The 12,133-nt window shown below is 51.2% G+C and overlaps 1 protein-coding gene across 2 annotated transcripts; it reads left to right on the top strand.

Moving 5' to 3' along the window:
• Positions 1–3,116: 3,116 nt before the first annotated feature.
• On the top strand, positions 3,117–11,039 carry OSR2 (odd-skipped related transciption factor 2). Of its 2 annotated transcripts, none has more exons than XM_045896163.3 (4): positions 3,117–3,643; positions 7,742–8,510; positions 9,584–9,683; positions 10,541–11,039. In XM_045896163.3, the coding sequence occupies exons 2-4, from the start codon at positions 7,855–7,857 to the stop codon at positions 10,613–10,615; spliced, it is 831 nt and encodes a 276-aa protein (XP_045752119.1). In that variant the 5' UTR covers positions 3,117–3,643; positions 7,742–7,854; the 3' UTR covers positions 10,616–11,039. The 2 variants fall into 2 exon arrangements, with proteins under 2 accessions (XP_045752119.1, XP_045752118.1); XM_045896162.1 differs by having other exon boundaries at positions 3,274–3,643; positions 10,459–11,039.
• Positions 11,040–12,133: the final 1,094 nt, after the last annotated feature.

The following is a 12,133-nucleotide window of genomic DNA, read 5'->3' as shown; positions in this document are numbered from 1 at the left end:
TGCGCTTTCCCATCCCATCCCAGTGTAGAGCGCCGACTGGAACATACTTTTTTTTAAGATAAAATTCTTAGTCTTTTGGTCCCTGTTCCACACCCTCAGTTCTGAGACCAATGCCCGCGATCCTCCTCTAGGTTTTCGCGGGCCTCCTCACTACTCCGGGCCTCCAGCACACTCGCCCAGAGAATAGCTGGGCTTCCAGCTCCTCCGGGATCTAGGAAAAGCGGCAAACAGTGCGGGAAGTTCAAATGCAAAAGGTCCCCGCCCTAAAAAGTCTGAGGAAGGCTGGGGAAAAGGGAGGCAAGTCCTCAGAGATAATGGCAGCTGAAATCCCTGGAGAAAAAGATGGGGTTACCATAATTCGTGTCTTAAAGGGTAAACATTTTTAAGATAACCGCAGTGCGCGGTCAGAGTGGGAGAGATTCGGAGTCAACTGCAAGAAGCCTGTTGTCTGACACCTGCTCGCTGCTTAACTGGCAGAGCCTCCTGGGTGGGCCAGGGCGGGGGGAGAAGGGACTACTCTGCCGGACCCCTCCTCCTCCGACTCTGTGTTTCCTCTCTCCGGCCTTTACCCGGTCCTCCGCGGGCGTAAACTTTCGGCAGTTCGGGTTGGAGCAGCAACTGCTCGCGCGCCTCTCGTCCGTCTGTTAGCCATTTTCCTGGAAGCGTCCTTGGTGTCGAAAACCCAGAACCCAGAGCGAGGACAGCAGATGATCGTGTCCGCGGAAATGTCAGAGTGAACCGGCTGCGCAGCTCCCGGGGGGCGCGGAGGGAGTGGGGCGGCTGCGCAGAGATTCAGATCCCCGGGAGCAGCTGGGCCGCTGTAGGCTCCAGGACTTCCCTCTCCACACGCCCGGACCCCACAACTCGCCATGGGCCGAGTGGCCTATCTTTCCAGCGGAGCGTTGTCTCCGGGGGAGTCCGGCGGCTGAGGCTGCTCCTGGGTGGGCCCCCACAAGGCGTGCGCTCAAGCCGCGGGCATGAGCAAGGGGCTCGCCCGGACTGAGCCGGGGGGAAACTCAAGGGCCCGCCGGGGGTGGGCGCGAAGGTGGCCCGGGGGAGCCCTGCGTGCGGTGCCGCGAGGCTCTCAGCCTCAGGCTCGCTCTCGGCCTGAGGCGCGCACCTGCCCCGTGCGGCGGTGGGGCCTGGAGGCTGCAGAGGCGCTGCCTGCCCCTCGGCTTCCCCGAAGCCCGGAACTCGTCGACTCTTGCCTACCTTTCTAGCGACAGCAGCCCTCGGGCCGACGTAGCCCCGACTCCATTGTGAACTTCGGAAGCTGGGGTGGGCGAGGTAAACACGTTTATGAAAAAACCTGGGCTCAGGAGGTTTGCGGAAAGAGGGCGCAGCTCGGTGGGTGGTTGGAAATTCTGTCCACCCCGCGGGAAAAGCAGGCACACATATACAGGGTGGGAAGGTGTGAAGCCTGCCGCTGGGGAGTTGCCTCCACTTTGGAAGAGGAAATACGAAGCGTAGGAACACTCTTCAGGTCACCACCCCGGGAGTGTGTGTCCTGGGGGTCTGAAAGAAGAGAAAGTTCCCTCCAATTTTTCCAAATTGAGAAAAGCTGCGGAAGGAATGAGGTGGTTAGAGAGAGGGGACCACAGGCATCCCGGTAGTTGGAGCTCAGGACTGAGCGCTGAAATGAAAGCACCCTTATAGAACCCCTTAGGGAAAACGTTTTTTGGTTTGTTTTTTTTTTAAACCCCTGAACTCTTAGGCATTCTGCTACTTCCACACTGTTTGTCAAATCTTTAAGCAGTTCAATACTGAAGGATATTAAACACTGGGGTCTCCATTGCAAGCTCACATTTTAACCTTCGAGAATTTGAAATTGGAAAGAAAGGAGAAAAGGATCTACTATCCCTGGATTACGTTTTACCAAAGGAACGAAAAATTCCATCTGGGCATAAGTAAAATAGAAGGAATTGTATCTTAACAAAATAATATCTCGTACCTTCTGCCTGGCTCACCAATCACTGGTTAACCTTTTGACAAGTTTTAGTCTTCTGTTTATATTTATCTACTACCCTGCACGATGAGATTATTTTAATTGTCCTTTGGGGCGGCACATCCAAAACCATCTTTTGACGGAACACTTTTGAATTGTACAGCATTTTGGCTGGAAGATTTGCGCCCCTCAAAGCGCGAACTTGCCGGGGGCTAACGCAAATCCGCTCTGGTGACTCGGCTGGGACGAAAGGGGTTTTGCCCAAAGTTGTTCACGCAGATCTCATCTGGAAAGAGGCTGTTTAAAATGAGTGTGTCATTCCCTTTCTGTCACTCGATCACCCTACTTACAGCGTAGCTGAAGTGCGTTCTGCAGTTAGACTCACACAGGACCAAACCTTTAGAAGACCCTGAAAATTGTATCTCTACACCAAATTCGATTAAGTTTCCTGGAGACTGAACAATGAATTGTATTGGGGGGGGGGGTTTGCTGGGAATGAAGATGTACATGTTTTGAGAAGCTACAATAGAATTTTCCTAGAATTTTAAAATGATTGTTCTTCACCCATTCCAGATGGAGTCTTTATTGTTTGCCAATGGGTTGCAGATGCCCACCCTTTAACCAAGTTGGTTTACTGCTTATAAAATGTACCTTGTTTGATTAAACCTTAAATATTGGAAGAAATTTCTTCTGGACATTCCACGTATGTCTTTGCAGTAATTACGGAATTAGTCAATCGTCACCTCTAAAAACAAACTTCGTTTTGAAAACAAGCAAAAGCAGACTACAGATATAGTCATAATTGACAAAAAAATATGTACAAAGCTGTATTTAAAATTGAGGGAAATGTGATATGTTTTGGAGAATACAGTCTAGAACTGATTGATTTTACTCTACGAAGAAGATGGTTATATTAAACCTGTTAAGATGTGGAAATTAATCTGGCGAGAGCGTCAAGTAAAACTACAAAATGCCCTTTGGGTTTCTCTTCAGGGTCTTCAGGAAGCAGAGAACCAGTTGTTCAGTTTCTAACAGTATAAGGAAAAGTGGCACCGAGAAGGAAAGGGGGTAGGCTTTGCTTATGTGTGAGTTTTGAACTGAGTCACCTTCGGCTCATCTCTGTAACAGGGAAACCTCGAGCAAACCTGTGCCTTTAAGACTCAGTTGCTATCCAAACACAAGTAAACAGAGTGGACCATTAGCGGGCGCCGGGCGCGGAGGCGGAGTCAGCCTCCGTGGGCCCCGCGCTGCTGCAGGACGCCCGCCCGAAGGGGAGGCGGGGCTGCTACTAAAGCCCGGGACTCCTGGCCGCGAGCAGCCTGGGGAGGGACGCGGGCGGGGACAGAGCTCGGAGCGCTCGCTGCTGGAGGGTGATGGCCCTGCCAGACTGCAGGCTCCGACCTTACCCGGAGTCGGCGGCTGGAGGCTCGCGGAGGCGCGGGGTTCCGGGCGAGCGCTGAGCGCCGGCTCTAACAACCCCCGGGCTTTGCAATCTCCACGTCCACAGACCCGGACCAAGGCGAGGATCCGCTCTCGTTTTTGCTGCTCGTCGTCCTCCAGATCATGTCCGCGGCTCCCGGGATTCCGCTCGGAAAAAGAAGTTTGCCCCGCGTGGACCCAATGACCTTTCCGAGCTCTGCGCCTCACCACCTGGGCCGGGTCTGAGCCGCGCTGCCCGGGCGGACCTTTCTGAGGGAGGTGAGTGTCCGCTCTGGGAAGGAGCTGCAGCCGCCTTAAGGAAGGAAGGGTGTAGGGGGTGCAGGGGACACTCACATTCTCGGTCAGGCGTGCCGCACGTTCAGAAATTGTGAAAAGAAATCAGATGGATGCAGTCTTGGGGCATTGTGTTTCTCACTTTATCGGATCCCCGGCACTCCACTCCCAGCTAACACTTAAGGACACACACTTTTATGTGCTGTCTTTAGTTTTGTTTTGCGACATTTAATCTAAGCATTCAGCAAGGCTTCTTATAAAAGCTGATCAACGTACGCTGAGATAAAGCCCCACAATCCCGTGGTGTTTCTGACGGTGCCGTAGTATCCCTGGTCCACCCGTCCCGGGGCAGCCGCGGCAGCGCAGCGCGAACGCGCCGGGACTCACACTGCCTGCCTAGCCCGCGCGTTTCAGGAGGGAAGTAATAGTTCAGTCCCAGGTAATTCTCCAACCTTGTGCTGGCCTTTTGATTTCCCTCCCACCCTCCAGTCCTGGAGGTGGGGGGCGGTGGGGGGTGCAGAAGGCAAATTCCCCTGGGGTTTCAACGCTTAGATTCTCTCGTAAGAGCTACAGAGAAACGAGCGGTGGTTGCAGGAAGGAGGGAGAAAAAGGTGTTTGTGGAGGGAGCGCTGGATCCGTCGCCCTACCTGTTAGCAGAGAACAAAAGAGGGTTGGCGCTTTCCGAAGCGAAACGGCGCAGACAGCTACTTTCTCTGCTAAACAAACTGCAGTCCTGAGCAGAACAAGAAAATTACTCACGCAGGGGGAGCGAGGGAGCAGAGAGAAACAGAACCCAGATTATGCGGAAGGCATCTTAATTTAATTAACTCCTTGGGAAGGCAGAGGCGCTGCGAAGGGGCAGGAACTTCGCGGCCGTTTTCCTCTGTTCACCTGATCCAGGCTGGCCAACATTATTACTTTTTAAATGATCTCCTTATATCTGCTAAGACTTTCGCTCTGATTTATGCAAAATTCCACTGTGGCGTGGGCTGAAGTTCAGCGAGTCTATGGATCCATCCGTCGTTTCTCTCACACCAACACACAGGTTTTAACAGATGACCCCTGACTGTATATTATTTTTAGATAACTCAGTGTAATAACAGCATTACCGAAGGGCAAGACTCTATCAAATTACCACGTACCTTTTTTTCTCCAATGTTTTGAAAGCTTCTCTGAACTGAAATTAGTTATGTACACTTTTTTTACTTGTGGACAACCAGTGAACTAAATTTTACAAAACTTCTGTACATGCCTGGAAATCCCTGTGAAGAAGACTGATGAAAGAAAACTAGCCTCAGCTCCACCGAAATATTAATGTCTTTTCATTGGTTCTTTCCTTGTAAAATTAAAAGTAACCAATGGTCCGAAAAGGGGTAGTGAAGAAATGACAGCAGAGGATGATGATCGCTGTTATTGCCTGAAACTCAGTGTGGGAATTACATGCTCAACTCTAGACAAAACGAAAGTACTTTAGATCTCTGCCTTGACTTAACATATCTTTTGACATACATTTCCAGCAACGCAGTGGGAGAGTGGAAATCTAAATTCCCTAATTATTTATGGCAAAAGTGTTTGGTGGATATTTAGGGTTGTTCTGTTTGTAAAAGGGTTGAAGTCACCAATGGTTTGCTCGTCCTCTATGAAGAAACTATCTGTCCTGCAAATTAAAATGAAAACTTACTATGAAATACACTTTTGTGCCACTTTGGAGCTGAACTGTAACAGAGTTGCTAATTTTTGTGTTATAAACCATTTGAAGAAAGGGGAAGGAAGATGGCACTCAACTTTGTGCCTGCAGAATTAACATGTAATGTTTAGGGCAGATTTCACTTTGTGCACGTGAAATGGAAATCACAGGTGGTGATATTCCTTTGATTGACAACCTCCCCCCTGGCCCCATAACAGTGGTAGGAGTTGTACTTTGCCTCCTGTATTTATTTCTAAGAAATCTAGTCTGGGAATACACCCAAATAATAATTTCAGTTTCCTCTCTAAGGGGGAGACCACTTTTTAACACTAGGGGGAAGATGATATTTTGAACCTCTGGAAAATCCTTACACAAAAAGAAGGAAATAAAAGTGTAACTTTTTATTTTTAATGGAAGAGGAAATAATCAGATAGATTACCAGGGATCTTAGTACCTTTTTTTCTGCCTTTCTAGGAGGGCTTGAGGGTTGCCACTGAACAAAAATGAATCGTGATTTGTGGTGGGAAACTTTAATGGAGGTTTACAGTTTCGGTTGAATGGTCTGACTGAGCCCCTCTGACTGTTAACACACCTCTCATTAACTCCCAGTCTGAACTCCCAGACCAAATACCACCAGGCAGAAGCGGTTCATTAATAAATCCCTGTCTCTGAGCATTCCAAACAGAAGAGGGGGGAGAGAAGGTGTGGGCCTCACTGAGGTGACCAAATTCTGCCTTGTCAGAGCGCTGTGTCATTAGCGCGGTCCCCCAAGTCTGCCCTTGGAGCCCCGGGGCAACACTTCACAGCGCACTAGAGAAGATTCAGGCGTGTAAAGGGGTGGGTGATGAGGGGAAGACTGGACAAACCTTCCCACCTTCCTGCTGCGTTCAAAAGCCAGGCTTAAAGGTTGTTGGCTCTAACCGGCCCGCCTGCCCCTCTCCAGGGAAAGCGCTCAGCTGTGAGTCCCGCACCTGGGGAGCTGCCCTCAGAGGCAAGGCCCAGGTCGGGCGGACCTAGCAGAACCGCGGCTAAAAGGCAGCTGGAAGTGGGAAAAGGTGGGCCCACCCTGAATGCAGGGGAGGTGTCCTGGGGAACCTGGGTCTGAAATCAGACCTCTCTGTTGCTCTTTGGGGCACAGAGAGATGCGAGTGCTTGCACCCTGCTTAGGCCCAGGCCGCACACGTCTCCCAGCAGATAAACGAGCTTCTTCCAGGCGGGCAAAGCCGCACTGTACCCGGCCTGCTCGCTGTGACTCCCCTGCTGCCCCTTTCCTATCCTTCCCCAGGGAGCCCACTCTCCTCCTCTCCTCTCTGCTCTTCTCCTGAGGCCTCCCCGGTGTAGGAAGCGGCTCCCCGGTGCCAGGCCGGGACGCTGCTCCGGCCTCCCGAGAGCTTGGCGCTCAGTCTGGGAGAAGGGGTTCCGGCCTCAGGGAGGTTCTCCGCCCACCCACCCCTATCCCACACCACCGCACCGCACCCCCCCCCCCCGGGAGCCTGAACCATCTGGAAGGGATCTTGGTAGGGGGTGGGAGGGGACGGCCCATGGGAAGCGAGGAGGGGGCGATTCCAGGCTGAACCCGGCCCCCGAGGTGTCACTTTTCTTTCCTGCGGCCCGTCACCGCTGATAAATGGGATTGAGGCAGAGGAAGGAAAAAGAAAACCTCCGAGGTCAGCGCGGGGCGAGATTGGCCCCTCCGAGGGCCCGAGGGCCCTGGAGCGCCAAGCTCACCGGGGCTGAGCTCCCGCACCCGCCGCGGCGTGGCCGGGGTAAGCGCGGGAAAGGCGACCACGGGGCGGGGCAGCCGGCGGGGGGCGCAGCGCGTGGCGCAGCCGCACCGCGTGGCTCGGACGGGCCCTCCTCGTCGTTCCCCGGGGAGCTCCGAGGCGCCTCGGCCACAGAGCCTCGGCCCTAGGCCTGCGGGTGCGGGCGTCTCGGGCCGTCGTGTTTGCCCGAGCTTCGCCGCACAGGGTGGGGTGGGTGGGCTGAAGTGGGTGCTGCCTCTGCAGAACCACAACCCCCCCGCCGCCCCCGCCCCACCAGGCACACACACAGCCTGCCTTTCTTTCTTCCGGGGCCCGGGTCCTCCGTTCCTTGCGTGCCCGCAACCCGACCTTCCTGTGGGCGCCCACGGAAGGGCCGCCGGGGCGCGGGGTGCACCGCTCGCCAGAAGGCCACTTCCTGTCCCGCCTGCCACCCTGGTCCCGGGGCCGAGCTCGGTGCGGACTCGCCCGGCAGGCGCTATGCGATTCCCTCACCACTCCTTTTGAGGACCCTGAAGTAGAGTGGGGAGGAGGACTTTGAAGGGAGGTGTGGTAACCCTCGCGGGCGCCAAAGGGCAGGCCGAGCGGGCTTAGATAATAGTCACAACTCTCCCTCTCTTCCCCTGCCATTTTTAGGGTTTGCTCTGCGTGCTGTTGTCTCTCTGGGTTTTCACCGGAGCCCCACGCCCACCTGCCTCTGAGTCCTGGAAGAAAGGGGCGGTTCCCTCCGCCCCCCAGCACCCGGGAAAATGGGGAGCAAGGCCCTGCCGGCGCCCATCCCGCTCCACCCGTCGCTGCAGCTCACCAATTACTCCTTCCTGCAGGCGGTGAACACCTTCCCCGCCGCGGTGGACCACCTGCAGGGCCTGTACGGTCTCAGCGCCGTGCAGACCATGCATATGAACCACTGGACGCTGGGGTACCCCAACGTGCACGAGATCACCCGCTCCACCATCACCGAGATGGCGGCGGCGCAGGGCCTCGTGGACGCGCGATTCCCTTTCCCGGCTCTGCCCTTTACCACCCACCTCTTCCACCCCAAGCAGGGAGCCATTGCCCACGTCCTCCCAGCCCTGCACAAGGACCGGCCCCGTTTTGACTTTGCCAACTTGGCGGTGGCCGCCACGCAAGAGGATCCCCCTAAGATAGGAGACCTGACCAAGCTGAGCCCGGGGCTGGGTAGCCCCATCTCGGGGCTCAGTAAATTGACTCCGGACAGAAAGCCCTCCCGAGGGAGGTTGCCCTCCAAAACGAAAAAAGAGTTTATCTGCAAGTTTTGCGGCAGACACTTTACCAAATCCTACAACTTGCTCATCCATGAGAGGACCCACACGGATGAGAGGCCATACACGTGTGACATCTGCCACAAGGCCTTCCGGAGGCAAGATCATCTGCGGGATCACAGGTGAGGTGGGGAAAGAGGTTGGCCTGGGAAGGGAAGGCGACTTTGTCCAGAGTACCGAATCCCTGAGAGACATTCCAAGTGTCACTAAAATCCCCTCTGAACTAGAATATATCCCCAAAGGCCCTCCCTGGCGGCCAGCTACAACTAGTTCCCAACATTTACCTTTCTCCTCTGCTGCTGTCTCCTACTGCGTCCTTGTTTGGAATGCGGGAGGGCCTTTCCTCATCCCCAGGCAGTTGCAATCTGGTGGGTTGGCCTTGGTCCTGAGATCTGTTTCCCAGTTTCCTCCCGGTTGCCATTGGGGAGGCGGAGCAGGTAAAGCCGAGGGCTCCCAAAGACCTTCCCATGGTGGGTATTAGTCCGCGCTGCGGTCAGACCTTTTCTAGAAATGTTCTCCGGCGACCTTCTCTGGGTTCCTTCCCTTTGCTATCTCCCCACCCCCAGGTGTACCCCAGAGCCTGCCAAGGCGACCTTTATTTTATTTTATTTATGTGGATCTTGAGATCACTGAATTTAGAAACAGCTCCCCACACCCCCTCCACGACCTTAAACTCTGCATTCATACACGGCAATTGAAGAAATACTACAAGTGTTTTCATCCGGTAAAAACTTCCCAGGAGAGGGCCTGGGGTATCTTGTCTCTGGACTCTACCTGCTGTTCCATGGAGTTAGAACTTCCGTTGGGATCCTCCGCGGCTGTTTAGAGAATCGGTTCCCCTGAATTCAACCTTGCCTAACATCATGATTTGGCCAGTTTAAGTACCAGAGAAAGCCGTAGAGACCAGGAAGGACTCATTCGGCACGATTTTGAGCTCCAGAATACGCCAGAGAGGGCGATCAAGTGTAGATAAAGACGGCGTCCGGTGAATGTTTTGAAGAATCTGTTAGTTGAGGTTAACCATAAACAGAATTACACAGGAAAAAAGAAAAAAAAAAAAGTAAAATCTAAAAACATGAATAATGGGAATCCCGTTTCTTTTGTCCTTTCACGACTTCCTTTTGAGTAACTGTCAAAAGAAACTCCTCACCGTGGTGGTAAAACAATTTCACTGAAACCTTATATTGATTTACAGGTATATCCATTCCAAAGAAAAACCTTTCAAATGTCAGGAGTGTGGGAAAGGATTTTGTCAGTCTAGAACTCTAGCGGTTCACAAAACTTTACATATGCAGGTAAGTTTGTTTTCTTGTTTAAAGACAATGGCTGGTTTAGTTTTATCATTTTTGCTCCTTACAAAGGTGTTCAATGGCAAGCTCTTTCTTTTAAAGGCTCTGTTTAAATTTAGTTTTCTAGGTGGGGAAAACAGCACTCAACTTTTTTATACCCCCCCCCCCAAAATTAATCTTAACACAAAACATTATTATGTTTTTCTTAAAGAAAAGACCATTCTCTGTATTCTAAATCCTAATTTTAGAATTATTTTTTTCCCCATCTGATCTGCCCTGCATTTAAAGCTTTCGTGTTTGGGAGGAAATAAAGGTAATTTCGATAATGGAGGCATGGTGAAATCCCATATGCTCTCTCTCCCAGGGGCCTCATAATTTGTAGTTTTCTGAACATTGAGGAATAGTTTAATTTTCCAGCAAAGAGGAGCCTTATTGCCCGGGAGAATGTCATTCCTTAAGAGAGGATTAGAGTTTTTCCTTCCTCCTTTTCCTGCCTGTGACACGGTGATGAAATGTAAAGAGCTGGAAATCACAAAGCCCACCGCGGTGGCCACTGGCAGTTATCAGTGTAATGGGGGGGGGGGGGGAGGGCCTGTGTGTGCCGGCGCGTGTGTTTTCATGATTGGAGGATTAGGAGCCAGATTTGTTCCTGCAAGTCCCCTCTTTTGTTGTCGTGCGCGTGTTATGTTAACGCTTGTGATACCGATAAAACAGAAACTATTGAGAAGGGTGCGGTGGTGGTGTGAAGGATTAATCCTTTGCTTGCTTCACATCTGAACAGGAATCTCCACACAAATGTCCCACATGTGGAAGAACCTTTAATCAGAGAAGTAATCTGAAAACTCACCTTCTCACCCATACAGACATCAAGCCCTACAGCTGCGAGCAGTGCGGCAAAGTGTTCAGGCGAAACTGTGATCTGCGGCGGCACAGCCTGACCCACACCCCGCGGCAGGACTTCTAGAGAAGCCCAGGATGTGTCCCATGCCGCCGCGGCTCCCCTCCCCAGACACCTCTCCACGCCTCCCACCCAGGGGTCGCACCCCCAACCCCTTACTGACCCCAGCTCTTCCCTTGCTGCAGCCGCACCTGCAGCTACAGGGAGTTAACTCTTCTTCCCCAGGACTGAGAACTGTAGAAAGCCACACAAGTACAACCCTTCACAAAGAGCATATGCTAGTTTCTTGTAGATATTCACAGCTCATTTTAGAGCTCTGTACATAATGTCGTGGGTCTTTGTTTTGTCGTTTTGTTTTGTTTGTTTTTGTATCTTGTTGGATGCTCCTAGCTATGGAAAATGGAAGCCAAATTTATCTTCAAAGAGTGTATTTTCAAAATAAAACTTCTTCTTGTTTGTTTCAACACTTCTGCAAAAGCGTCTTGCTATTTAACTTCTGTTTTTCCTTTGGGTTCTCGAAGAGTAGGATGCCTCCAAAATATTCAATACTGAGGGTGTTCTTTATCCCTAGGTTTTTAAAATAAGACTTCTCACAATTCTCCTACTGAAGTTTCAGCCCTTCCCTTTCTGTATTGTGGCATTTTGGAATTGGACAGTTTGGAATTAGAATTTTTGTTTTTCGAAGATATTAAAATTGATACCCTTAAGGTTTTATCCCCTTTTGTTTATTCTAATTCCTTGTGTATTATTCCTTCAGATAAAAGCAATATAATGATCCTTGTTAATAGCATGCAACTCCATGACTGCCCTACCTGAAAGCACAAGGTGAGAAAAGTCCTTGACCTAATGTCAAAGTTTATGATGGACAGCTTCTCTTACCATTAGACTTTGAACACTATCATTTAGCACTATAGACAGAGACTTTATCCTGGTTTCAGGAGAGAAGCCTAATAATCCTCCTATAGAAGAGTGCAGGAAGGTGCAACCTTCAGAAGGTTGTGCAGGAAGGTGCAACCTTCAATGACTTAGCTGTGAAAATATTTCTTTCCTAGGGTGGAGATGCTTTCTTCTAGAAGGTTCAGCTTTCTCTGCAAAGCAAACTGAGTTAGGTCGCTTGCAAAGTCTCCATCACTGGTTGGCCTTTAGTGCCTGGGAAAATGCCAGAAGTATAGATACTCTGGAGCTCATGGCAAGTATATAATAATCTTCTGAGGCATTTCAACCTTTCCCAGATGGTTCCTGGGGAATGTGACACCAATATCATGACAGACAACCTGTATAGGATTTAGGTGGAAGGCTTTGGACACAAATAAACTGTAGTACTAGGCAGGGGCTGGAAGGGAAATAACTGGACTTAAGGAGGGAACATCAGAGGAACCCATGGCCCAGTAGCCCAGGAGGTACTCACAGGCTTTAATACTGAACAAAAGGGTGAATTAGGTCCTCTCAGATTTTTTTTCATTTTTATATTTGTGTTGGATGACATGTTTCATCTTCAGGGTGATACCAGGCAACTCGTCCTGTTTGTACTTTAGAATTCTCCAGAATGGTACATAGG

This window comes from Mirounga angustirostris, unplaced genomic scaffold (assembly GCF_029215605.1).
Source record: "Mirounga angustirostris isolate CCGP_5_RB_7025 unplaced genomic scaffold, mMirAng1.0.hap1 SCAF_4, whole genome shotgun sequence".
NCBI classification, from domain to species: Eukaryota; Metazoa; Chordata; class Mammalia; order Carnivora; family Phocidae; genus Mirounga; species Mirounga angustirostris.
Note: the sequence above shows the minus strand (reverse complement) of the source record. Positions and strands in the feature narration are given on the sequence as shown.